At 35.9% G+C, this 27,693-nt stretch overlaps 1 protein-coding gene across 11 annotated transcripts in view; it reads left to right on the top strand.

Annotated features, from left to right (window-relative positions):
- PCNX1 (pecanex 1) overlaps positions 1–27,693 on the top strand; it is a 93,989-nt gene that overhangs the window by 50,568 nt on the left and 15,728 nt on the right. For 8 of the 11 annotated variants that reach the window (XM_088058301.1, XM_088058304.1, XM_088058303.1 and 5 more), the window contains 20 exons: positions 1,625–1,842; positions 2,946–3,099; positions 3,850–3,882; positions 4,935–5,106; positions 8,587–8,697; positions 9,165–9,256; positions 10,535–10,644; positions 12,324–12,429; positions 14,216–14,308; positions 15,838–15,988; positions 17,548–17,689; positions 19,069–19,246; positions 19,627–19,735; positions 20,341–20,470; positions 21,536–21,594; positions 22,377–22,592; positions 22,980–23,233; positions 24,181–24,411; positions 25,719–25,819; positions 27,024–27,174. In XM_088058301.1, the coding sequence (XP_087914427.1) occupies positions 1,625–1,842; positions 2,946–3,099; positions 3,850–3,882; positions 4,935–5,106; positions 8,587–8,697; positions 9,165–9,256; positions 10,535–10,644; positions 12,324–12,429; positions 14,216–14,308; positions 15,838–15,988; positions 17,548–17,689; positions 19,069–19,246; positions 19,627–19,735; positions 20,341–20,470; positions 21,536–21,594; positions 22,377–22,592; positions 22,980–23,233; positions 24,181–24,411; positions 25,719–25,819; positions 27,024–27,174 (2,811 nt within the window). The remainder of the gene's footprint in view (positions 1–1,624; positions 1,843–2,945; positions 3,100–3,849; positions 3,883–4,934; positions 5,107–8,586; positions 8,698–9,164; positions 9,257–10,534; positions 10,645–12,323; positions 12,430–14,215; positions 14,309–15,837; positions 15,989–17,547; positions 17,690–19,068; positions 19,247–19,626; positions 19,736–20,340; positions 20,471–21,535; positions 21,595–22,376; positions 22,593–22,979; positions 23,234–24,180; positions 24,412–25,718; positions 25,820–27,023; positions 27,175–27,693) is intronic. The other 3 variants (XM_014251996.2, XM_014251994.2, XM_014251991.2) reach the window with 1 other exon arrangement.

Here is a 27,693-nt window from a genome sequence, read left to right as displayed (position 1 = left end):
TTCCTTAGTTTTATGATCTCAAAACTTCTGTATTATTGTCAAGTCCAGTCATACCTGTACTCTTGATTCTGAAGTCATATGTTATGAAAACAGTGCAAATGGTCGTGATTCTTAGGATGGAAAATCAAAGAAAAGTATGTTGAAGTACCTAATGGCCTTATCAAGAGAGGAAAATTAAATACAGCTTCAGGATTTGGCAGGGGAGTAAGAGACCTCCATTTGCCTGACCATGCTTTTGATCAAGAATGTGCTTTATAAACTTGGTGATTGCTAGAGGAACTTTGCTTTCCACAGTTCCCCTTCAACATGTAGCCTTTAGAAAAGAGGCTGCATTACTTCTTTTCTTTTGGTTTGCCAATGTAGTCCCTTTGGAGGGAATGATTCTGTTTTAAGGCAAATTTGTGACTGTAAAAGCACAGCCCATGCACCTAAATGGAAATTTCAACTGAAATTTATTATTAGTGTCATGCATGTTATGCTGATTCTACCTTTTAAGAAATTAAGTTTTTTTAAAATGGTCAAAAAGGGACCTGTTTCCTAACACAGCTTACCTTTAATAATATGATTTGTATTTTTGAAATGCCTTTAGAAAGGAAGTGTTCCTGCTTGTTTTTTTATAAGTATTTTTCTAGGAAGGAAAAGCTGCCTAAGCATAGTTAAGTACACTGATGATTTGAGGAGTGATGGAAAACATCATATAAATCAAGAAACTGAATGTTAGAAACTTAGATGACTGTTTGTTGAAACTTAGATAATTGTAGGAAAAAAGCCCCTCCAAACACTAAACCTGTCGTTTTGACACTTGAAGGTGGCATGAATATTGAAATTTTGCTCTTTGCACTTCACATTTGTGAAGCTTTTTCATTAAAGGACATCTTAACAATTACATTGCCTGAGTATAAAGGCCAGTATATCAAGGTGCTTCTTGGCCTGTTAATGGAATTTAGAAACTGGATTAGAGAATACACATGTACTATAGTATCTTATTAGCATTGAGTACTCTTCTTAATTATCTTTCATGGTTGTTAGTATTACTGTGATTTTCGTGAGAATGCTAAACAAATACTTGTATCATAAATATAAGTATAGTCATGAAAAGTACTCGACTGTTTAGGGCACAGCTTTTTCTTTGGTTCATTTCTGAGTGTATCTGGATTCAGTGAGTTTGAATTTGACCACTGGTGCACGAGTATGTTGCTTTGTCATGCAAAAAGAACCATTCAGCATGGATTTGCATGCAGATTAGCTCACTATAAGAAATGTGTTGTAATTTATTTAAATTAATAATTGGATTATTCTTGTAGTGTGTTGTCCATGTATCAGTTTACTTGTCTTCAAATTTGAAGTTTTCAGAGTAAATGGGATAATGTGCTTAGAAGACACATTCATTTGAAGTAAGGCATATGCTGAAATGCCATAGTGTGTTGTATGCAAACTATGTATGCTAGTCCTATTCATGTGCAGTAAGGACAGAAAAAGTAAGTTAGGAGCCTGTGACAGTGCTTAACATGTAATTCCTCAAAAGTGAAACTAAAGAGTTCTGGCAATTTTCTTTAAAGTAATTTTCGGTATAATATAGTGATTTGATATAAACAAGCTTTTGTTAATACTAACTTTCTTTTAGCTTTCTCTTCCTCAGATCAGGTTGAACAGGCTGCTAACAATGGATACAGATCTGCTGGAGCAGCAAGATATTGACCTGAGCCCTGACCTTCAGGACCACATGCAACCTCAAGAGGAAGCAGCTCAAAAAGTCAAGCAGTACTATCGCTTTTGGATCCTGCCTAAACTTTGGATTAGCATCAATTTTGATAGATTAACTCTTCTGGCTTTATTTGATAGGTGAGAAGATCCTTGTGCATTACCAGATGTCAGAAAGCAAAGATGAAAACATTTACTAAACTATAATAAAGATGATAAAACTATCCTTAGAGAATGGTACTTATTTACTGTACTCTGAAAAATGAAAGAATAATACTGAATGTAGTTTTTCTAAAGTAATGGAGAGTACTCTCCTTTTTTTCTCTCTAGCAGTCAAAAAACGGAAAAAGGCAACCAACCTTCACTTTACCTGAGTGGGGCAGTACCATATTTGAATGGTGAAATAGAAAGATTAATGCCAATCTTTAATGCTAGGCATTGGATTGGAAGGAAAATTAATTCGAAGAGTCTACAACCTGACATGCAGTTAGTGTTTTGGTAAATAGGAAGAATTTGCTTGCTGTTTCAAAACATTATTTTCAACAGTCATTTAATACTGTGATTTCTTGTCCCTGCTACATTTACCAAGAAGAATAAAATTAAGGCGATCTCCAGTTACCAGCTTTTGAGATATGTAGAGTATTTAAATTTTGGTAGTGAACCTCCTTGAAATAAACAAGATAATCATGATTCTGTCCAGGGAAGAGTACTCATAATTCTGTTCCGAGGCACTGGCTGTATCACAGTGAATTATCTGTATTCCACTTGAATATCTTACTCAAGCAAGAGTATTTTTAGTTTCTTCATTAGAAAATCGTGAATGACAGATTACTTACACAGGTAACTTATCATGCTTGTGTTTCTCATAGGCTCATAATCATCTTGGATAGGCTTTGAGTATAGGTTTATGTTACGGACTGTGCTTCTGGTGGAACATTTGAATTATTTCTAAAATTATCTACTGAAGTTATCTTCTGCTTTTTAAAGTAAAATGCTGTAAGATACTAACTACTTTCAGCTGTCATTGAAATCCCGGTAGCTCCTAGCTTAGCTAAAGGACAGTATGCTGGTAGACTATGCAAGTTCAAATCTATTCTTAATTACTTTGCTACTAGTAGCATAACCGTTGTTAATTTTTGACCCTAACTGCTCTTTTGCAGCATTTTCTAGGCTTAGCTAGCTTTTACTATGCCTAGAACTCCTTTAACTCCTTTTTTTCTTTTTTTTCTCTCCCTTTAAAACAGGAATCGTGAGATCCTTGAAAATGTATTAGCTGTCATCCTAGCTATTCTAGTTGCATTTCTGGGCTCTGTACTTCTTATAGAGGGCTTTTTCAAGGATATTTGGGTCTTCCAGTTCTGCCTGGTAATAGCCAGTTGCCAGTACTCACTGTTGAAGGTATTTTAATTTCTCTTTACTTTCTGCAAACAATAGATAAAAATCCAGTTGGGTGTTGTAGGTTAGAGCTTTAAGGAAAAACGTGCATGCTTATCATTTATAAAGAAATGAGTAAACTTGGCCTCATGGAAAGTTTGATAGATGGTAATGCAAGGTCACTTCACTAGAATGGTTAAGCCTGTGCTTGTTAAACAATCCTTTATTGTTCTCATGCATTTTTTTTGGTTTCATAAAGAGGAACACATTCTTACTCGTTGAAAACTGACTACAAGCTAAACTTGAAGTTTTATTGGTTTGGGTTTTAATTTTTTCTAGTGTCTACACCTCAGAGCATTCATATTGAGGCAATTACATCTAAATATATTTTTAATCAGATTATTAATTTTTGTTAGACTAATGTTTTATTGTAATCCAAGAATTATTGATTATTTTTTATGATTTTACTATTAGGATGGAAATTAGATTTAAATTTAAAGTTCCTAATACTGTTGAAAACAGTAAAAGTCCTGAAAATAAGGGTGGTGGGGATGTTTTTGGAATTCTGGTTATAGACATATACTCTTTAAACAGATTTATCTACTCTTTAAATAGATTTCATGGTTTATGCTATTTAAAGCCTGTAATGTGGTTTGACAACTGTAAAATTAATTGTAGATGTTGTTAAAAGGACTTCAACCAAAAAGGTGTGTGTAGGGAGGTAAACACACTTATCTGTAGGTTGGGTAACTTCCCTCTTCATTTTGCTTTCAGAGCGTTCAGCCAGATTCTTCTTCCCCTCGACATGTAAGTCATGGGCATGTGCCACTGTATTAACCCTGCAGATGCAGAACTCCCACAGAGAATTAATCATTATGGTTTGATTTTTATGGCAATTTTCCAATGTTCCTTCTTATAAGGCACAAAAGGCTTGTAGTTGTCCTAGTGTGTGACAAGGGAACTGATACTGTTTCTCCCCTGCCATACTCTTTGTATTTAGCAAATCATGTCCTCTTCTTCTGAGCCTAGCTTTCGCTAGGGAGCCATGTCATGATAAGCTTTTTGATGAATCTTTATTATTCTAGCAATTACAGTGAGAAGCATTCTTAATGTTGTCATTTGCTTTGCTGGCATGAACTGACACATCTTTGATGTTCTGTTTCAGTCTTGCAGATCATTCAGTTGTCCTAGTGTGCACTGCTTTATTTTTTCACTCTAATAAGTTGAGTTTGCAATGCTCTAGTGAGCTTTAATGTTTGACCATGGAAATGTTAATGTTCTAGTATTGCACAATATGTTTATATTCTGTTGTGCATCTACTAGATTGCCAAGACAAAATATTACCTTTATGTTCTAGATAAGATGTATAAAAGCATTATTCCTCTGCAGCAAGTCATTAATTTTGTGTAAGAAGTTGTGTTTTGATAAACACCAATAGAGGTTGTCCCCCCCATCCAGCAGAAGCAGTATCTGAGTAATAAACTTTAATCCCTTTTTCCTTAAAATTGATTTGTTCTCAGTTGCTTACAAAGCCTAGTCAGAGCTTCTCTAGCATTTAGTAGTTCAACATAGCATAAAATATAGCTGAAACTAAGGGTATATATAGCTTAGTCTAACTTAATTGAACTGTTGTATTTTTGTTTTATCAAAGCCACAAAAAGCACAGATCGGTATTACTGCAAGGCAATGTATTAAGGATTTTATGAAGAAAACTTTAGGATATGGTGAGGTATAGGTATATTAGTTGATAACCAGTGATGAATTTTGGTTCTGAAGCTATCTGTAGCAGAAAAGTAAAAGTTACTTTATCCACTAATAATGAACAAATGTTGGTGTTTTTGTGGTTTATTTTTAAACAGGGTCACAATCGTATCATAGCCTATAGTAGGCCTGTATATTTCTGTTTATGTTGTGGTCTGATTTGGCTGTTGGATTATGGCAGCAGAAACATATCTACAACAAGATTCAGGTTGTATGGAATGGCTTTCACCAACCCATTGCTGCTGCTCTCAGCCAGGGACTTAGTTATAGGTGAGTGACTTTTTTCACGGATTTGAATTGATTGCTTTTTAACAGTAGAAGTTTATGGGAACATTCTCCCCTTCTGTAGCTTTCCTGTAACAAATGGCAGAGATGCCTTCTACTATTAAAATTTTTTATTATCCAATATCTTAGCCCTTATTCCTGAATATTCTTATTTAACTTGGACCTGCATATGTGTTTTGATTTTGACCGTTTCACACTCTCTGAAGGCGTGGCATATTGTGGCAAATGAGTAGGAGTTTTCTCAGGTTGTTTGTATTTAGCAATCTGGCAGAACAGTACAGATACAATTTTAAAAAAACATTATACACAGGTTAAATCTTATTTAATGCACCTCTTTACAGAACAGGCCTATCAACAATACCAGAAATACAAATTTCTGAGCTGTACTTCCATTTTGAGCTAATCCCATTGTTTTCTGAACAGCACGGTGCATTTAGAATACTGATGACATTTAACTCCATTACCCCCCTAAATCTAATGCAAAAAACCAACAACGTAAAACCCAAAGTAACAATCCTTTCCCCTATTATGAAAAGAATAACAGCCCTGTAGTCTCAAACAGAGCCCAGAGAAAAGAGAAAGAGTCATAAACATTTGAGGACTATCTTATCATGGGACCTTTGTGCATTGCTTTAATGGAGCAAAGTTATTTGGGTGATCTTTTGTTGATCACTGCTTCAGGTGGGGTAAGCAAATCTGTAAGAATTCATCTAGACTGAATGCAGTTGCTCTTCAGTTGTGTCAGAAAACCAGTATGTGAAATACTACAGCAGTTAAATGTTATGTCTGTGTGCCCCCAGACCATTTTCTGTCCAAGAAAAATAAAAACTTGGTCTGAGTGTGGTTTTGTAAAAATTTTGTTGATTAATAAGAATTACTGACTCAAACATTTTGGGTGTTAGTTGTTATTACTTGGTATTAAGAACATCCTGTATTTTATGCCTCATACTGCTTTCCCCTTCAACTTTATGCTAATAATTTTGTATTTAAATTTAAATGCCCAGAGGGAAAGTGTCTAAGCTGCATATTTTTGAACAGAAATTGTCCAGACATTTTCACAGGTGCTTTATGAACAAATTCTTTGGTTCTCTTTATGTACTAGCATACTTGATTCTGTATCAGTACTAAAAAAAGAAGATGGAAGATACTTTTGACTCATTCATGATACAAAACTAGCTTAATTTCTCTTGATGATGTTCTGTCAGTTTTGGAAGTATTTTCTTCCCTATTCTACCTTGTGGAGTCATTGCCGTAATGTATACCCAGATTCCCATAAGATAATACATAAATGTACATGGTGGTGGTGTGTCCTTCTGTGCCTAGTGAGGTACTTTCTGTGGTGGCATTTTCACCAGGCCATGTCCATGTTGGGATTAGCTTTTCAAGGTGCTTAGTTCAAGAGTTCTAAGTGGACTTTGAACTTTATTCTTTACTGTTCTTCTGAGGTATCTTGCAGCAGCATATGTGGTTCATATTTCTTGGCAGTTCTTCCAATAAAAAATCAAGATTACCAGAACAGCTTACCTATTAAAAAAAAAACAAAAAACAAAACAATCCTCCCAACAATAAAAAAAACAAACTGAACCCTAAACAAAACCCCAAAAACCAAAATGGTAAAACCCTAAGCAAAAAAAAACAAAACAAAAACCACCCCACCAACCTGCACTGCACATCCCTCCCCAACCCTCCCACATGATACACTTGCCCTCGGAGTAACTCTTAATGTTGCTGAGGCACTGTTTCAGTGTTGTGTGTACTGCAGACTTAGGCTGGCTGCTAGCAAACTTACATTGTTAAGTAAAAATCTCAGCTGCCTTTTTTCCTGTTCCCAGGCAAAAGTACTGGAAGAGCACAGGTGCAGAGCAAGGCAAACTTTGTGTTTAGATAATGTAAATGTTGTCTTCTTGCCAACAGATAAGTGAGGATTAGCATAAATGCTTTGTGTCCCACCTACTACACTTGATGAATTGCTCTAAATCTACTCCACACTTAAAATTATTACCTTATCTTTTCACCTAGTTGGTCAGTGTTAGAAAACAATGATGTTATGCACTGTAAAAGTACCAAAAATAGTGGCTTGTTGCTGGACTACTCTTTAAAAATTGTGTATTCCCCCCTCACCATCTGTGTAGGAATTTTGTTTCCAATGGGCCCAAGATAGTTTGACTTGCAGACTTTTGGAAATCAAGTTTTTAACTTGTCAGTGAAAGAGCACTGTATTTGCCTTCCATGTTGGCTTCCTTGAGTAATGATTTGAAATAGAGGTTTGACTTGAGAATTTTGAAAAAGGATTTTCTTCAGGTATTGAACAGCTGGTCTGTAGTCCTATGTTTCCTAATTAGTGTCAGTAAAAAATACAGAATTTCATATTTTTCCTGGGCTTGCAACCTGCATATTTTTAAATGATATTGTTGTTTAGCATTACTGTGGAGTTGGGAAAAAAAATAAATCAGATTCTCCTTATCTATCTCACTGTAGATATTTCTAATGTGATATCCTTTAGTGTCCAACCACTGTGCATATAAAAACTAAACAAATGAGACTTGTGGTGTTTGAAGATACTTTCAAGTCTGTCTCTTCTTTTGGTCACTGAAGCTACAAGTCGATAAGATGATAGAAAATCCTCCCTAAACTGCCAGATTTTGTCTGCTAAGGTTATTTTTGTTATTTGATCTTTCTAACCTTCAGAACTTAGAACTTATAATATGCTGTTGCATGTGCATTAGATCTGAACTACTATATCTGAATGTAGAAGATATTTCTGCATCTTTTATTAAGACAGAAAGTAAATGATACGTACAGGTTGAGACATACCATTTTCTGTATAGAAATTAGATGGCATTCATTTATCTTTGCATTCTGAAATCCTGTAATTTGCAGGTGTTTTCATGATTCATACAGCTGTCCTTTTTTAACAAAATCCTAACCAACCAAACAAAACCCAGTCGTTTAGGATGAGAACTTTGAGAAGTGGTGTGGGAAAATTAGTAAAATTGTCAGTGTTATTAGTAGCAAAAAACCTAGAGGTGGAGTGCTTGGCCTCCCTTACGTCAGAGTGGCTGGTGTTGGGTTGCTCCTGGAACTCCAGACAGGCAGTTAGGCTCGGATAAGCCTCACTTACAGTAAGTGAAAACTTACAAGTCTAATCTGTAAACACTCCTGGCTGATCTTTGCTAAATAAAAATGGAAAGCCTGAATTGGCCTGTGTCCATGTCTACAGCAATTAAAAGGAAAGTACTACTGATTTGTATGACCTCTGTATTCAGTCAATTCTGAGTCACTGAGGTAGAACTTTACATAATGTGTGTTTTCCTTAGAAATTTTTAATAGAAATACTTTAGTGATGTTGAGTTAAAATGGGGTGTGTAATACCCTAGAAGTTAAACTGAAAAATATCTTACCATGCTGTTTTTTTCATATTCACCACTTTTTCAACTCTTTTTTTTTTTTTTTTTTCCCCTGTAGTGTTTACACTATGTTTCCCTATAGTATTCTTCATTGGTCTCCTGCCTCAGGTGAATACGTTTGTGATGTATCTCTGTGAACAGCTGGACATTCATGTCTTTGGTGGCAATGGTGAGTGATATGTTTTGTGTCAGCAGCAAACGTATGAGATGTGGAGAGCCAAGATCACTATGTTAGTTTAAAAAATTAATGGTTATACTGTTTTCATTCCTACCCTTTAAACACATAGTGCTTAATTGGATTTTTAAAAAGCCTAAGAGTCTTCTGATTGACTACTGAGAAATAGAATTACTGTCCTAGTAAGTCTGTCACTTTCTTCAACTGGTTTCTATTGCAGTTAACTGTTCCCATGGTAAAGCTGTTCAATAACTAAGGAGATTATAAAAGCCACATAAAATGCTCTTGATAAAAATCACTTCTAGGGGAAAACAGAAGTAGCTGCTCTGTTTTGAATTGCCTTTTTTTTTTCCATCAGAGGAAACTGGGGAGCTGATAGCTTAAACTGAAGTATTTTGTATTCTGATTTAAGAAGATAACAATGTTGTTTCTTTTTTTCTTTTCATCTCTATGATATTCAGCTACCACAAGCCTGCTTGCAGCACTTTACAGTTTTATCTGTAGTATTGTGGCAGTAGCATTATTGTATGGACTGTGTTATGGTGCCCTGAAGGTGAGAAAAATTTTATACACAGTAAATATTAATGTCTTGGGGTTTGTTCTCTGCTTCCTTCTGTATTAAGTAACTAAAGTATGCAACTACTGAATTAGAAATACTAGCTTGATGTACTAGGATTTTATACTGGCTCAGCTGTGATGTCAATAGAGGAGATGCAATGCAGGAGCAAAACAGATGTTTTTGCTTTTGAAAGGTGTGTGATTTGTGCCTGCTCTAACAGGCTTTTTTTTTGGTTGAAAACACATGGCATTTACCATCAGTTCTGTCCTACATCAATTCTTGAAAATATCATGCAAATAACTTATTTCTAGCAGAGTCAGCATGTATTTGTATGTTAACCTCTTAAAATGGCACATGTGTAAATATTTTTTTCTGGTGCTGCAAAAGTGAAACAGTATTTTCTAATTAGTATTTATTTGAGAAGAAACTAATAAATAGTTTGTAGTGTCAAAGTGAAGATGTGTGGCTATCTGAAGGGGAGAGTTAGAGTTTGCTGGCAAAGGGACACACAGACAGCCCACACATAGCCTGTTTTTCTTACTTGAAGTGTTTGAGAACAGTATGGAATGTGATGCTGGTTCTGTTTATTCATTTCAGGTGTGTGTCAATAATCAGACATGCTCAGTTTACAATGAATTGTAGCATGTGTGGGTCCAACTCAGAGTTGACTGGCTTTTCCACTTTATCACAGAGAGCAGAAAGTTCCTAAAGGAGTTACTCCCATGATGCTGTCACCTGCAGGACATCATTAGCTTTCTGTGAATTTCTACACTTGTCTCATTAGCCTTTTTGTAAACACATCCATTTAAGCCAAACAAGCTTTAGCAAAGAATAACTGTTTTATCTTTGCAGACCCAGTACAGGTCAGGAAAACACAAAGTCACTCTTTAATCTGCATTCAGCACATTCGAAAATATAAATCTTGAGTCAAAATACATGTAACATTCAAAATTAACAAGTGACTAAATACAGCTTTTAAGAGCCTGTGGTCTTAAGGAATGAAGGAAATGCTTCCTAAGGGTTATGAGAAATGATGTCTGTTTAATGATTAAGATGGTGTAGACTTGAGATATGTACACTGTGGTAGAGTTTCTGATCTATAGTTAGACATAGGTAAAGATGGAATAATACTTTTGTACAAAATTACCTGTCTTATTTTTCTGGAATTGTAGTTAATTTTTTCCGGTCTCTGTGATACACATAATTCTTGTATGTCAGGTAAGTGGTGTGTGCTTTGTCTCGTTTTTATTAACATTTTGTTTCTGTCTCCAGGATTCCTGGGATGGGCAGCATATTCCAGTTCTCTTCTCCATATTTTGTGGTTTGTTAGTGGCAATATCGTATCATCTCAGCAGACAAAGCAGTGACCCTTCTGTACTTTTGTAAGTGACTCAGTTTGGATCTCTTCCACAATGAAGAAGCAAGTTGCAAGGAAAAATTACAAATAATGTTACTACTTACTATTGTTTGAACTTGTACTCACCAGCATTAATAAAAAATAGTATTTTCTTGGTTCAAGAGTTAGAAATTCTTATATTTTGCATCTAGTTCCTTCTCTAACATTGACTGTTTTTGTGGCTTCTGGTAAATCACTTACATGCCAAAATCTAATTTTGCTGCCTGCTGATGTTCTCCAAAATGTCAGTCAGGTGCCATCTTTCTGCTGGTGGGTTTGTTGGGAGTAACATGTACCCTTTCTGTGCTTAAAGAGGTGCTTGAGGCACTGGTTTAAGCTGAAGCCCACAGGGAGACATCTTGAACAACTTCATTTGTTGATGTGTTCTTACATTGAATGCATGCTCCAAACACTTGTTCAGATAATTATGCTGAATTATGCTAAATCATCTAGCATGGGAAAACAGGTATTCATGTTATTCTGAGTTGGAGTAGAGATCTGATGCTGAGGGTGTTTGATACAGTTAATAATGATATGTGTAAAACAAAATAGTTCCAATAGAAGAAACACCTCCCTTAGAATAGCCAATATTAGTTATATTATATAATAGCTCAGCCACATACCTAGGTTCGGCAGAGCTTGAGCTTGGATTTAAATGTAGCCATAATGTTGGATTAATTTGATAACTGGGGGCCTGGGGTAGGTAGTGAAGGACCTCTTCTGTGAACAACAAAATTAATGATTCACGCATGTTTACCTGGGAGGAAATTTCTTATCTTTGGATTGATCACTAGACCTTGTCCAATTACTTAGTTCAGTTGATATGAGGTCCTTTTCCCTAGATACTTGTTCTTTTGTTCTTTCAAAAAACTAAGGTCTGGATGTTTATGCTTGACCTGCATTTTCACCTGTTTAGCCAGATGTGGCACAGGTGAGCACTGTAATACATTGCAATATGTAATTTCCTTTGAAGAGCTGGGGCTCATTCTGTAGTGATCTTGCTGTACATAAAATGAAATAATATTTCTGCACTGTATCGGCTGTTGTAAAAAAAAAAATACACTGAGAGGTTGCCAGGCAACTGGTTATGACTAGTAACATTGCACATGGAGTTCTAAAAGCTTAAGTGTAAGGTTTTGGGGCTTTACTATCAGCAAGAGCGGCTAAGAATTTAGAAGTTGGGTCAGCATGGCTAATTTGTTAATTAATCATGTTACAATAGATTTCTTTAGTTGTTTCTGTTGAATGAAACCAAAGAATTAATGTTTTTTTAAATGGCATTGACAATCAGAGAACTTCTAAATTTTGCATATTTCCGCTCAGTTATTTATGAGTTCAAGTTTTGTTTCATGATGGCTAAATTTCGCTTAAAATTCAGTTTTTGTTCAATTACTCCTGTGTTGCTACTAGAGAAACTGTAGTTTGAACATCTGTCTGCTGCTCTTTAATAGTCACCATTAATAGTCACAACAATAGTACAACAGAGATATCAAGTTGAGATCTCTGTAAGTTTGCTCAGCTATGTGAAAGCAGTGATGTGCCAAATTAATTTTTTGTGATCAATATGTAATAGAACTGACTTTCTGACTTTGTTATTATAAAACCACATAGAATAATAGAATAATACATGCTTTTCAGTGGGGTTTTTTTTGTCTTTCTTTTAAGCTCTTTAGTGCAATCAAAATTTTTTCCTAATTCTGAAGACAAAAACCCTGAGGATCCTCTGTCTGAAGTAAAAGATCCTTTACCTGAGAAGCTTAGAAATTCTGTGGTAAGTAGGATTTTTATTATGTTTTTTAAAATTCCATTTAAGCATTTGTTTTGTTGGTTTATATAGCATGTCTGGGTCTTGCTTAGCTCACACTTGTCACTTAGCATGATTCTAGTTAGAATGGATATCACTTAGCGTTTCCTTTTGATCTGCAGCTGAGCTCATGTGCTACACTTAGGAATATAATGCTCTTACTGCAATTTGAAGTTATTTAAAAGCAGAGAGAGTTGGAGCTCCCTAGTGTGGATTCAGTGAAGTATCACTGAGGATCTTCTTTTAGCTCATGGATGATCTTAGATGATGCTTGCTTTTGTGCAGAAGTTAGTGGGAAAGACTTAATGGTGGCAAAACTGTATTAGCTATATATTAACTATAAATACTAATATTAACTAAAAATACTAATAAAACTATATTAACTCAGTGTTTCTGTGAGGAAGAGCTTTGTGCTTGCTGTTCCAGAAGTGGAAAATAAAAATGATGCAAAGTGTTTTGGAGGTCTTTGTGGCTTGCTTGGGTGGTCTAAGTTATTTTGTTCTTTGCTTTCTTTGGAAGCAGATGTAACCTGCTACATTTACTTAAATGCTACTTTGAATTTTTAGTACAAATTAATCTAAATATTTATGGCAGTAGTAATATTTAAACATTATTTTTCACACAATGTAGCAAGAAGTAAGAAACTTAAGAAGCTTTAGTATGTTTAGTTTGTACAAAAGGTTGAATATTCATTTTGTTTTGTGTAGGGCTCAACTGTAGGCTGAACTGTATAGCTGGGTTTTTGATAATACAGCAGTTAAAAGCATGATGAGGTGCAGTGTGTAGAAATTGCAAATAAATATTTAGAACAGAGAAACTGCAATTATTTTAACATTTAGCAGGAGGCAGTGATCATGGGAGGTGCAAACTCCTCTTTAGCTCTGAAAATGTGGTGTTAGTCTCCAAGGTGGCAGAGGAGCTGGAGGTTTTCATAGTCTTTCTTACAGTGGTTTTTAAAATAAAGACAACTGATTTAAAATAAACTAAGTTATAGCCCCGAAGTTAAGGCTTTGCAGCACTAATTGCCGTGTGTAATTATATGGCCAATTTTGGAGCAGATAATCCTTTAATGATTTTCTGGGCTGTAAGTACTGGTGCTGTTTTTGCAGTGGGAACAAGCCGAAACTTGAGGCTTAGAGTTGCAACAGCCCTAAGTACGCATTGCCCCCTTGTGGCTGAGTCTGGCATTACTAGTTTGGGGGCGGGGGAGTTGCTTGTAATCAACAGCTTGTTTTCATTTTTTTAGGAGTAGTGGAACTCGTTCCTTGGGGTCATTCCAAAGCTGTCTTTTATCCTTCTGCAAAGAAGGCAGAAAAGGGTCAAAGAGCCTGGTTGTTTCACCAGGTAGTACTCTTCCAGGGCACTTAGTTGCCTTGCAGTTTAAACAAATTCTTAGATTATAAAGGGGAAATTTGATTGTCCCTTCATCGATTCTTTAAAGGGATCCTTACACCACCTCACAGTCAAGGATTAGAGAGTTATTTGGTATAAGTATGTGTCTTTTCCTTTCACTTAGTTGAACTGATGCTCTTTAGCTGTAAGATTTGTCTTGTGAAATTTCTAAAAACTTCAGTGGAAGTAGTTAACACTGGCATAATTTAAATCTTTAATCAGTTTCAGTGTTACTGTATTTTTATATAAAAGAATGTGTAAAAGTTTGGTCTCTACCTTGGGGATATTTTCCAACTTTAATGATTCTAAGAGGTCAACCAAAGCTGGTATTTTCTAAAATTATTTTATTTTGTCTCCACAGAGTGAACGATTGCAGTCTGACCTGATTGTGTGTATAGTCATTGGTGTCCTCTATTTTGCAATTCATGTCAGTACAGTATTTACAGTTTTACAGGTAAGGTGTTACTTCATGTCTTCAATTTGCTTTCTGTGTGAAAATACTCTGGTGTGATATAAAGTGTGGTCTGGTAGTTCACTGAGTCTTCTGGTTAATTTCTGATGGTCTTTAAACATGTAGTGTGACAAGTACATGACTGAGGGTCTTCACTTTTATGTGCTCAGAAGATCATCTTCCCTAGCTCTTTCCTAGTTTCTTCTTATGTTCGAGACTTCTATTTTAGCCTCTGACACAAAACGCCCTCTTTTGAGTTCTCTATCTCAATTAAGTAGTGTCAGGATTATTTTGAAATAAGGAAATATGAAACTTTAAAAAAAAGTTAAAAATGTTTAGCCATTAAAGTTTGAGGGGCTGAGCCTTGATTCAGCAGTTCCATGCTGGCATGGCTCTTTGTAGACCTTACTATAGGGCAGTATCCCTTTACAGGACTTCAAAGATCATTTGAATTTCAAGTTTTTGACTTGTCAGTCTAGCTAGTGCTACTGCATTGGATACTTTCAATATCTATATGTGACTCTTGATGGTAATGGCATGGGACTAGATCATGTGCTTGAATTGAAGTAAAGCAGTTCCCTCAAGAGCTACAGTTACTGAGTTTCTTATTTTGATATTCTTATGGAGCCATTGGCTAGCTTATGAATAGCCTTATGTAAGGCAAATTAAAATTTCTGCCATGTATTTTAGAAGGATTTTACTTTCCTGCTACTGCCTAAAGTTAAAGTAAGAAACTAATTTTAAAAAGCATATGCATTTAGGTAACTTCATGTCTTCAGGTGAAGACAAGATTACTTAATCATGTGTACTTGTGTTTTGTGAGGAAAATATCTCGTCTATTATTGTATGGCTGGATTTTGGCACTCCACCTGAATGTTGCTTTCTCCCACCTTTGAGAGATTTGGCTATATGCTCTTCACCAGCTGTATATTTCTATAGGCTCGGGCTTCACGGAATTCACAAAGAGCTTATGGCAAGATAACGCAATCCTAGTTTTGCAATTATCTGGACTTATGTAGAAATTTAGAGAAAATTTTAATGTGTGGAAAGCATAGTGAAATCCAAGCATCATCCCATGTTAATTTTGCAGTATTCTGTGACTTCTGTGGAAGTGATTGGTCTTGTGGGAGGCTTCTTACTTTCCCAAGTGAATATGAAATTAATGATTTGTTTTTGCTTATGCTTATACCTCCTTTTATCCAGCAGATGGAATGGTAAATTGGGTTCAGCCTTTAGAGAATAATACCTTTATAAAATGAAATGCATACGTGTCAGAAGCAATGGACTGTGAAAGAAGATTGGTGTACTATTTTTACTTGAAAGTACATTTCAACTTAGTGAAAATTTGTTAGATATGAAGGGGTTTTTTCCTCCCAGGGTTTCTTGTTTTATCTTAAAATTGGTAGTTCAGTTTCTCATGAAGAAATGCATTAGTATTGCAGGATCACCTGCTCTTATGCTGGAAAATACAAAGTAATATTTTATTTTGTTTGTAAAACACAAATCTTAATTTCTTCAATTCTTCTTTCTAGCCTATTTTAAGTTATGTTCTCTATGCATTGGTGGGTACGGTAGGCTTTGTGACCCATTATGTTCTGCCTCAACTCCGAAAGCAGCTTCCTTGGCATTGCTTTTCCCACCCACTGCTGAAAACCAAGGAATATCATCAGTTTGAAGTCCGGAGTAAGTATTGTTTGTAACGCTTTCTTGAGCTTGCTGTGGTTGTTGACCTACTTGTGTTACCTATTGATATACTTAATCTCTTTACTATTCTCACCACTGGAGGATTTAATTATATCTGATCTGTAAATGTATTTGCTTCTCAGTTCCTCATGCTTTGATTCCATGACATTTTATGTATCTCTTAACTGATGATGGTAATACAAGTGTTAACATTATCTCAGAGCAGTTCCATTAAAACATAGTCTTCAAAATCTTAAATGGTAAAGTTTGGGCTTATGATTGCCTCAAGAATTTTTCATAGTGATCGAGTGTGTTTCACCATGTACTTCTTCAACATTGCAAATTTTCAGATGTTTTAGAGGATTAGGTGTGATGAATGCTGATGGAGACTTCATTCTGGTACTGACTTGACATGTTTAACAATAGAAAATAGTGCAAGGGGTCAACTGCTGGATGAAGACACCAAAGGACCAGTCTTACAACTTGATCTGTATAGCTATGTACTTGCAGCTTGTGCTTGCAGCCTATGTTTTCATGGAATCTTTGCCCAGAGATGAAGAAAAATGAAGTTATACTGCTTATCAGTTTTCCAGAATGGGTAAATGGTGTGATAGATTGTGGGGACTTCACTGTTGGTATGTTTTTATTGTTAAGCAGGCTTAAGAAATTCCTGTCTGAACTGCCTTGGAAACAACTGAATCTATTTTGATTTTTCTTTTCAAATCGTTGTTAAAACAAGAAAACATTCTGCTGCTTTCAGGAGCAGAGGATTATCAGAACTGATTTGCAGACTTTCTGCCTTTGTAGCAGCCATTCAATGTGGTCTTTTCATTGATGTCTAACCTGTGGGATTTTTTTTTCCCAGTGATTGCATGTAAAGATGGATAAATATGAACAGCAATTGTAGTACAATGTCAGATGTTATCTGGGAGAAGTGAAAAGTGCAACTGTATGCCTTAAGTCTTTAATCTGTAAAACTAGAAAAACTACAGTTGGTGCCCTTTATATATTCATTGATGTTTACCATAACCTTTGACATTAAATCTTCTAGCCTATATTGCAGAAGTTTTTTTATCTTAATTTACGTTAATTTGAAGCACACCTTACAATTTTTGTAGCAGTTGAAAAGAAGTTGCTCAAGTGACAGACATTTGTGTTGGTAGGTTACATAGGCTCTTGTGTATTGTAGAGTGGTAAACCAGGAGTCCTTCAGATTGAATATGGTTGAAAAGCATCCTTTTGTGTGAGAAAATGCATCATTTTAAACAGCTTCATCAATAGCAATATTGAAATTATTGAAGAGGTGGAACCCAGTTTGTTTCCTTTTGTGTACAGTAAGCAAGTCGCTTGCAAACTCTTCTGTTGCTATGTGAACAGAGCAAAAACTACTGGGGCTACTGACAGGAGCTTCTCTTGATTTTGGTTAAATAAAACTACAGAAGTCCATTGTGAAAAAATGGTTAATCCAAGTTAATTGGATGAACAATCTTTGTTTTGTAACCAGAGATTTTTGATTTGACACTGCCATCTGATTTCTTCTTCTTAATAAATCTTGACAGATGCTGCCCATGTTATGTGGTTTGAGAAACTTCACATTTGGCTCCTTTTTGTAGAGAAGAATGTTATCTATCCACTGATAGTCCTCAATGAGCTTAGTAGCAGCGCTAAGAATATTGCTAGTCCAAAGAAACTGGATACTGAGTAAGTATAAAAGGCTATTAAGTAATCTTGAGTATGTCTGCTCTGGTGGAAAATTAAATAGTGACTTCCGGTGTCAATGGGAAGACAGAACACCTTAATGGTATTGTCTTAAGGGTAAGGCAATGAATAAATAAAGCTTTTCTTCATTTGAAAGCCTGTGTAAAGCTGACTTAAACTGATTTGAGTATTACACTGTTGAACTAGACACTTCCACAAAGATAAATCATTCAACTCCTACCATATACTGTGAAGATGACATGTTGCAGAATTACCTTGAAGTGTGATAAGTTTGCTTGTTGAGCTACAAAGTCTTAATATGATTTTCCAGATGGCAAGTTCAAGATACTCTTGATATATTCTGATATTTTATCAGGTGTAAATTTCAGACTTGTTCCCTGAGTTGGTGTGCCAGTGTGCTGCCCCTCTGTAACTTTCTTCTCTCGTCAAGGAATTCCCTAGGCTTCCTAGCCCCTAAGCATAATCCATACCTAGACGGAATTGCACACTGCTTCTTAAATTGAGTCTTAGTTATAATCCCTTGAGCAGTGTATCTGACTGTCTCAGCAAATGATAGCTCAATAATAGGCCCTGAATTTTTTGCCTCCAAGAAACAGTAACCAGATGTCTTTTTTGGATCTGAAGTTCAATTTGTTTAGAGTAAAAGAGAGTACAAGCATTGAAATGAAGCAGAAAATATTTTAGGGGGCAGGTTGTTAGATTAATTTTGTGGGGTGGTGTCTGGCTTTTTGGCTTTCTTAATTTTAGTTCCTGCATCTAGTAAATTATAGCTTTGGGTTCATTATCACAATCACTATGAGACCTTTGAGGGGAATATTGCCATTATGTTACTTTAATTTCATTTTTTAAAAACCCTGTGATATATCAGTTGCTATGTCTAAAAAAATTGCAGTTCCCTCAACAGAAATTAGAGCACTGTAGTCATGCAGGAAATGATAATCCATTGTTCATTAACATCCTCTTGATGATTTATCTAGTGTTTTCGCATTTTAGTATTCATAGCCTGAATTAAAGACCAGGTTTGTCTTCAGACTACAAGGATATTTCATCTTCTAATTTTTTTTATTTCTTTTTTTTTGACACTTAAAAATAATGCTAATTCTTGAACATTGATTGGCTTGAGAGTACTGATGAAAAGATTTAGATAGTAACCTTTTTAAGAAGAAACCTGAAGTTGTCTTTAAAAAACCAACAAATCATTAACACACACCCCTCCACACCCGCTCAATGCCCCAGATTCCAGAAGCAAACCCAAATCAACGTTTGAAGAGATTGGTATTGCATGACAGCACAACTTAAGTGGTCTTTAAACCCATTTCAGATAACAGGTAATAACTCTTTTGTGTGGCTTCCTTACACAGGTTGGGTGCTTTAATGATCACAATAGCTGGCTTGAAGTTACTGCGTTCATCATTCAGTAGCCCAACGTGCCAGTATGTCACTGTTATTTTCACAGTGCTCTTCTTTACTTTTGATTACAAAAGTTTTACTGAGACCATGCTGCTAGATCTCTTCTTCATGTCCATACTCTTCAGCAAGGTAACTTTTAATCTGTTTTTAGGTGTTTCAGTTTATCCAAAGGGGAAAATGGGTAATCCTCTCTGATATGTAGTCTTGCATATTCTCAGTCTTTTGTACTGTAATAGATATGCTATAAGACAACTAAGACTTCTCCTTGCCAAAACATTTGTTGGCTTGAGAAACCATATGTAACTCTCTCAACATCTCCTGAGTTTGTACATAGAACAATGAGGTGTGTGTTACGTTACTTGCTTTTACGATTACATCCTTTCTCTAAGTCTCAAAGGTTCTGGTAAATCAGTAAGAACTCTAGGATGACCAGCAAATTCCTCAGGATGCAAAACATGTTGATTGTTAGCCAAAATACTGAATTGTTTTTCTCTTTTTTTCCCCTGTAGCTTTGGGAACTCTTTTATAAATTGAGATTTGTATATACCTACATTGCTCCCTGGCAGATCACATGGGGGTCTGCCTTCCATGCTTTTGCCCAGCCCTTTGCTGTGCCACGTATCCTTTGGAAACGCGAACTTTCTCCTGAGGTGGTGTATTTATAACTTCTGAGTACTGCTTTATAGTGGATTCTATGTTATGGGCTAAAAACTGCTGAAAGAACAGGTTTGTCTAGTGAGTATTTACAAAGAAGCTGTGCACACTTTCTGCCTTGTTACAATGCTATGAATTATATAGTAATAGTAGAAATAGCATCCTGACTTAAAAGAAGCATGGACCAGAAGTAATCCTGAAAATCAAACAGCTTTTCTTTTGCTGGTCATTCCCTTTTACAGGAATCACTAATAATAAATTTAGTCCTTGAGTTTTGCATTTTAAACTTCTGTAGGCTGCTTTGAATGTAGTATTGAGTTAGTATTTTCAACAGAATTTTTGGGAATGACTGTTGTGTTTAGTGCTGGATTTCCATCTATTTGTTTTTAAAAACAAAAAGAATCCTCTTATTGCTGGAAGTACTACAAACATCTTTGCTGCATAGAAATTCATAGAGATCTTGTTTTGCCCTTTGTTGGTGTTGCTGTCTGTATTGAACACGATCACAGAAGCTAAAAAAAAAAAAAAGCAGTTGTTGCTTTGCTTTCCTTAATTCTCTCATCCTACAGATTCTGCCATGTTGTTTGTCCAAGCAGCTGTGTCAGCTTTCTTCTCTACTCCACTGAATCCTTTTCTGGGAAGTGCAATATTCATCACTTCATATGCCAGGCCTGTCAAATTCTGGGAAAGAGACTACAAGTAGGTGAAATAATCAAGTTGAAAAAAATTGTTTTTAATAGAATAGATATGTCTGAAGTGTTGGTTTGGGGGTTTTGTTCGTTTGGGTTTTTTTAACTTGAAAATTTCTGCTATTTTTTTCCCTCAGAAAACTAGTATAAAGCACTGAAAGTTTTCACTGAACTTGTTTCTGAAATACTGTAGCAGCTGTTTTTTACACTAGGATCATTTGCTTCAGCTGCTTAAGTAATTTCTACTTAGAGGTATGGCCACACTGGTGTTTCTAAACATGGAATTTATGGTATTGTGAAGTGCAATTTTAATCAAAAAGAGAGTTTATGTATAAAAAGATTTTGGGGAACATTCCATAGCTGTATTTTACCTGTGTTAGTTACTGTTTTGCTCACAGCAAAACTGGCTAAACTTAATACAAAAATCTTTCCAAGTATGTATTTTTTGTTCAAGGTGGGATGAGTAGTAGAATCTTCAAGCCAGATTAGTTTCTTTTTGTTTTGTTTGTTTCTTGCTTGTTTTCTTTCTGTGAAACTCCCTATTGCTGGTAGTGTATCAGATCAATAAAATATTGTATAAACAGCATAGGGCAAGTTGAATGGATATTTCTGGTATTTCTTATTTCCCATCTAACATTACAACAATTTAAATGCACTGTTCCAAATCTTAGATGAAAGCATTATGGTTGTAATTTCAGACAATGAAAGAACTGTCTAAAAATTAATCTTTCACTAAAGTCTGTTGAATTGTTAGCTGTGCTAATTTAACTGGTCTAATTTTTTTCTCACAGCTAAGCCTTTATGATACCTAAGAAAATTTATGCACTTTTATCTAAAGTGCAAGATTATTCTATGGCTATTTACTGTGGACAAACTTTATTAGGCATTAAAATGCTAATCATACATAAAAATATTTTTACATATGAGAAGAGCAGCAAATATGCATGTAAAATTATTTTAAAAAAACTTTTTGAAACTATTTCACTCAAAACATTTAACACTATATTAGTAGTTTCTTTCCTTAGACACTCTTACAGTAATATATTTTGTATTAATTATGCTTTATTATTTTCAGCACAAAACGTGTGGATCATTCAAATACTAGACTGGCTTCACAGCTGGATCGGAATCCAGGTAGCTCTCCTAGCTGGATTTTGGTAGTTGGTTTGGAGTTTTTTGGGGGTTACTTTTGTTGAGCGGGAGGGGGGCATTTGGGATGTGGGTTGGTGGGTTTCTTTTTTTTTTCAGGGGTGATTTTTTTTATTGTGGCTTTTTTTTTTTTCAAATGTGACTGGCTGTCGTTGAATTTTTATAGGATTCATGATCAGTTTGCCCTCTAATCTTGTCTAACCATGCCCAACATTTCTGTTGCTTTGTCTACTGTTAGTTTTTCTTCCATCATCTCTTGCTTTATTCTTTAGGCTCTCCCATAAGTTTTTTGATTTCACTCTTAGGTTTGTGTTACTGCTTTACTTTTTATATATAAAAGTAGCAGGCATTAAAGTGTTTTGCTTTTTATTCTTGAATAATTTAAACAGTGCTGAGTATTATTTGAGGGTATCTCAATATCATGGTAATGACCGGTACAACAGACATCACTGAGATATGTCTGTGCTCATTTGCTTTTGCACTTCATTGTCTTGAATAGGTTGATGGGAAATGCATGAGTGGAGCCAAAGGAATAATGTGGAAAATGGAGGAGTGACGAAGAAAAAATTTGGTTCAAAATACAAATGTCACTTGACATTCCTTTGGAGTAGTTGTCCCCTAAAAAAGGGGAAGTGGGGGGTTAGAGTATGACCTTGAAACAGCATTGTGGTCAAGAAAAAGATAGGATTCAATGTGAAGTAAAAATTGACATTCAAGCTTGATGTTTTTCTGCAGTTTCAGATAACCTAAATCCAATCTTCCTGCAGGTTCAGATGATAACAACCTGAATTCTATCTTCTATGAGCATTTAACCCGTTCCCTTCAGCACAGCTTATGTGGAGACTTGTTGTTGGGTCGCTGGGGAAACTACAGTACTGGAGACTGCTTCATCCTAGCCTCTGACTACCTCAATGCACTAGTACACCTTATAGAGATAGGAAATGGCTTGGTCACCTTCCAGCTGAGGGGGCTTGAATTCAGAGGTGAGTGTCTTAGATGTCCCTAGCTGCCTGCACTAAAAAGTAGGCTTCTGCTTTGGAAACTGAAATTATTTTCAGTTTTATCGTATTAATAAATTGCTTTGAAAATGGGCTTCAGGGAGTCTCAGTGCTCCTGTCACTTGATGCTAAGTCCCTCTTTCCATTTTAGTTGCAACATGGATACTAGTTAGAGAAACGTAACTAAAATGGGATCCTAGAGTGATAAATTAAGCTATCTAAATCTTTGGTGTTTGTTGGCAGATAGTTCACTTAGTGTTAAAATAATTTAATTGGAAATAGGTTGAATTTTAGTCTTCCAAACACAAGTTTACATTAAACCAATCGTATAAAGCATTCAACTCTTTCTTCTTTTCTCTGCTTTCTCCTAAGGAACTTATTGTCAGCAACGAGAAGTAGAGGCCATCACTGAAGGTGTAGAGGAAGATGAAGGGTTTTGTTGCTGTGAACCAGGCCACCTTCCTCACATGCTTTCCTTTAATGCTGCCTTTGGGCAGCGTTGGCTGGCTTGGGAAGTGCTTGTAACGAAGTATGTTCTGGAGGGTTACAGCATCACTGACAACAGTGCAGCTTCCATGCTTCAAGTCTTTGATCTCCGGAAAATTCTCACCACTTACTACGTGAAGGTGTGGCTTGGCTCAGTGCAGCCTGTGGGGGGAGGCCAGCTGGGCTGCACCTGGGAACTGCTCACTGTCTTGAGCTCATACTGTCTCTCACATGAGGATCATAGGATGAGGTGATAATTACAGATGTACAAGAGGAGGAAGGAGTTTGTTGTACTTATGATGACTCAGTACTCTGGTGCATGAGCAGGACAATGACCCTGCACTCCAGATCAGAGGACACCTCCTAGCTGAAGCTTGGAATCAAAACTTTAAAACTGTTACCCAGATACAGTAGCTCTGTTGTAAATGAAAAGTTGGGTAGTTTGTTTCTTTAGAGAAAGCTGAGCTGCTTTGATCTTTGTAAGCTGTCCAAACCCATCTTTGGTTCTTAAAAAAGAAACAAGTCCTCTCCTCCAGTTTTAAGATGACTGTAGGACTCAGATCCTTTTGGATAATCATTGTACTAATTGAGATCTTTCATAAACTACCCTCTTTCTGAGAGCCGAAAATTCTCAGGTTAAAATATTTCCAAGATACTTACTCACACATGCACACAAGTTGCGTTCCCTAGCACAGGTGTCTTAAACTGTTTTGTGTTTTGTTTTCTTTTTAATTTAGAGTTCTTTAGAAATTTGGTATCTAACCCTCCATGTTAACTAAATAAAAAATTTTATGTTTCTTTTCCGCAAAAATTACAGTGAGGATCCTATCCCATCCTTTTTTTCCTTTCCTTACTCCTTCAGTGTAGGCCTCAGAAATCCTGACAGTCTTTGAAAAATACTCCTATACACCACCTGTATAGTGTTTTCTGTGCAAATCTGTTGTACCTGTGAGCTGTATAAAATGATGTGTGTAATTTTCATTAATTTTCACAAAAATAATGCAAATAAGTTGAAACAACTGACATTGCTGACCGGGATTTTTTTAATTGCAATGTTGACTCATATTTTTAACTGCTACTGTTTCAGGGAATCATCTATTATGTCACAACATCCCCCAAGCTAGAGGAATGGCTAGCTAACGAGACAATGCAGGAAGGACTACGGCTGTGCACAGACCGCAATTATGTGGATGTAGACCCAACATTTAACCCCAATATTGATGAGGATTATGACCACCGTCTGGCAGGGATCTCACGCGAGAGCTTCTGTATGATATATTTGAACTGGATAGAATATTGCTGCTCTCGAAGAGAGAAGGTAAGTATGTGAGGAAAGCCCTTCACTATTCTAGGATGCTGTCACTTTTTTTTTCCTGTTGGTTTGACTTACAGATAGGTTTAATGCTGATTTTTTTTTTTTGAGGTGTAAATTTAATAGATTCTGTAAGTAGTGTATTGTTTAACCAATTCATGAATGAATTTTTTTTGCCAGCTCAAATCAACCACTTGAATCTTAGATATTTATCTACATGCAGAAGGGTATGTCTGCAGAACTGATGTTTTGTACTTAGATATCAGTATTCACAAATCAACCCTAACTTAAACATCAAAACAAAAATCCCTGAAACCCAAGATACTGTTTCCAGCTTATCAGACTCACTCCTTTCTCAGTGTTCACGTTACACCATTCCTTTGGACCACTGGAATTGTTGGCTTGTGAAAACAGTCATACATTATTCAACCTTTTCTTCTTTTCACAATCATTCCACCTTTTGAATAGGAGCATTAGTATGTTTGTAGATGAATGCCTTGACATTTTACTGTTTATAACAAATAATTGTATCAAATTAGTGTTTGAGAGTAAGGAGAAAGTGATTGAGATTAAAGGGACACTAAATTGGAATTTGTGTTTGAGGGATCCAAGACTTAAGGGTTCAGTTTTGCTTTGGAGGTAAAAGATCAGGTAAAGCCCATTTTAACAGGGGTAAGACTTAGTGTCCTGTGATCAAAGGACCAACAAAAGCCAAAGAAAATTATTTCCCTCCAAGAAATGAACATGAAATATTTTGTACATGTATTGAAAATCAGGTTTAATCACTTAATTGAATGATGCCATTTGCTAGGGCATTATATACCCTAGCTATACTTTTGAACTTTGGCTTTGAACTGAGGGCTAGTCTCTGTTAACTAACCCCTTGACTAAAGCCGTAGACCAGGGAAGTTGTCAGGTAAATCAGGCTTACATATTCCTAACCAGTGATAATCCACTATATTCACTGAAAATACTTTTGTCTAAACCCCTAAATTTGATATTTAGCAAATCAGCAGTGTGCCTGCAAGATACACACCATAGGGAATGTAGCATGCATCTGTTTAGCTTAAAATTTGTCTTATTGCAAATCATGTGTGTTTACCTTTACAAGTATTTTTAGGTACTTGTGTAAAACCCTTGCTCAGACTTTGAACAAGAATTGATTTTTTTAGGAGTGACTGCTGTGGTAGGTACATACACACACTTGAAACATGCTGTGTTTGGGTCTTTTTACTCCTCCTGGCAGAATCTTCTTTTTCAGTAGCCATTTCTTTAATCCGTTCACCTATTATTTTTTCTTTTGTTATTACAAGCCACTGGATTCAAGTAAAGACTCACCCCTAGTGACATTGTGTTATGGACTGTGTGTTCTGGGGCGGAGAGCATTGGGAACAGCTTCACATCATATGTCTAGGTAATAAAATGTTGCTGCTGTAAGCTTTCTATCTTCAAAATCCCTCTGAGTTCTTAGATTAGTTTTAGATGAGTATCTTTTCATAGAAGAAATAGATAATTAACACCATCTTTCCTTAAACTGGGCAGATTTGCTGTGTAAGTTGTCTTCATTACAACAGCCAGTGAAATGTACCTAAAGAAAAGCAAACTGGGGAGAACTTGCAGCTAAACATATTGTTTTATTGAACTAATTCAAGATGGGAGTTCTGGTACGGGTAAGGATTGGTTTTAACCAGTTTAGAACTGAGTGAGTTCTAAAAGCTTCATTTCCTGCCAGCTAGATGTCCTGTATGGAAGTAAGGGGAACAAGAGGAAAATTTTTTAAAATGAAAACCTGATATGTCTTGGTGGATGTTAGATGAGACCATTGTAGTAAGTTTCACAGTTTACCTGGCCCTGTGGGAAGCAGTTGTGTTTTATAAAAATCTTTAGTTCAATTCTGTTGTCATATGGCAACTTTCTTGCAGACTGACAGCCTCAATTTTAGAAAGCAAGTGTAAAATACAGCTATAACATTCAGGAAATGACAAAGTGATGTCTTTAAAAAGAAGCATAATTGGATGTGGAAGCTATTGGTCAGCTGGATGCTGACTATAAAACCTGTTCTACTTCAATTTCAGTGCAACTGTTGAGTAATTCTTCCAAGTACCAGCCAATTGCATCTTGAAGGTTGTTATATAGAGTTGCAAGAGTCATCAGAGCATATTTGGTTTTTCACTTTTAAGTTAGCTTAGTAATTGAAAACAGTGCCTTTTAAGCATGAAAATTTGACAAGATTTTTATTTTGTACTAAAGCATGGACAACTGAAGTTGCATACCCTCTCTCTTTAACTGGTCTGTTGTGTTACATACCCTGAAAAGTTTTGCCTTTAAAAGTCTTCAGAATGAAATCAGGCACTCCTTATATTTGTCTGCATTAGTCCATGTAAATAATTTGTTGCATGTATAGTTTGTTCATTACCTGTTCAGTGCAGGTAGACATCTGATGTATCAAATTTTCTTACACACACATCTTTTCCCTGTCTTATCCTGTAGCTTACCTTGATAGAGAGGAATTGTGTGCCTTTCTGTGCAGCTCAGTAGTTTATTTTCAGTGATAACTGTGGATATGTTTGTACTTCTGTTAATATTTGGGTTGTTTTTATATTTTTCCCCCTCAACAGTAACCTGGAATCCTTCTTGTATGGTCTGCATGCCCTATTTAAGGGTGACTTCCGTATATCTTCAATTAGAGATGAATGGATCTTTGCTGACATGGAATTACTGAGGAAAGTAGTGGTCCCTGGAATACGGATGTCACTGAAGCTACATCAAGTGAGAGATGACACAGAAAGATGTGTCCAGTTTTTTACTTCTGTCCATTTGTTCTTTTAAAAATTAGTGGCTGGGAGAAAGGAAAAAGAGGATGAGAATAAAAGGACTGTGATAGAAATTGACAACTGAAAACGAGGGAGTATCATGTCTTGTCCTTTGATTTATTACAGCTTTTGTGGAAGGTGATACAGAGGAACAGGGAATGCTGTTTATGCTCAGAGCTTGAAAATTACATTAACTGTAGATCAGAGAACATGTCAAGCCCTATTTCATACCTACTAGAGATTTCCCTTATGATCAGCTTCTCTGATATTTTCCCTCTCTTTTCCCTCCCTACACATATGTAATTGGTTTAAAAGGTTATGCATTCAAAGCTGTCTAGTCCTCTCCTCCAGCGGGAGTTGCTTTTCTTGTTCTTTTTGCTTTGAAGTATTGTAATCACAGGTTTCAGGTGAGAATGAGAAGGTTGCTTTTCCATAAGCTGAAATTAGAGTTTGTCTTTGTAGTGAAGTGCAGGTG

This window comes from Pseudopodoces humilis, chromosome 7 (genome assembly GCF_049639895.1).
Source record: "Pseudopodoces humilis isolate 2021_Gansu_Grassland_sample_001 chromosome 7, ASM4963989v1, whole genome shotgun sequence".
NCBI lineage: Eukaryota > Metazoa > Chordata > Aves > Passeriformes > Paridae > Pseudopodoces > Pseudopodoces humilis.
Note: the sequence above shows the minus strand (reverse complement) of the source record. Positions and strands in the feature narration are given on the sequence as shown.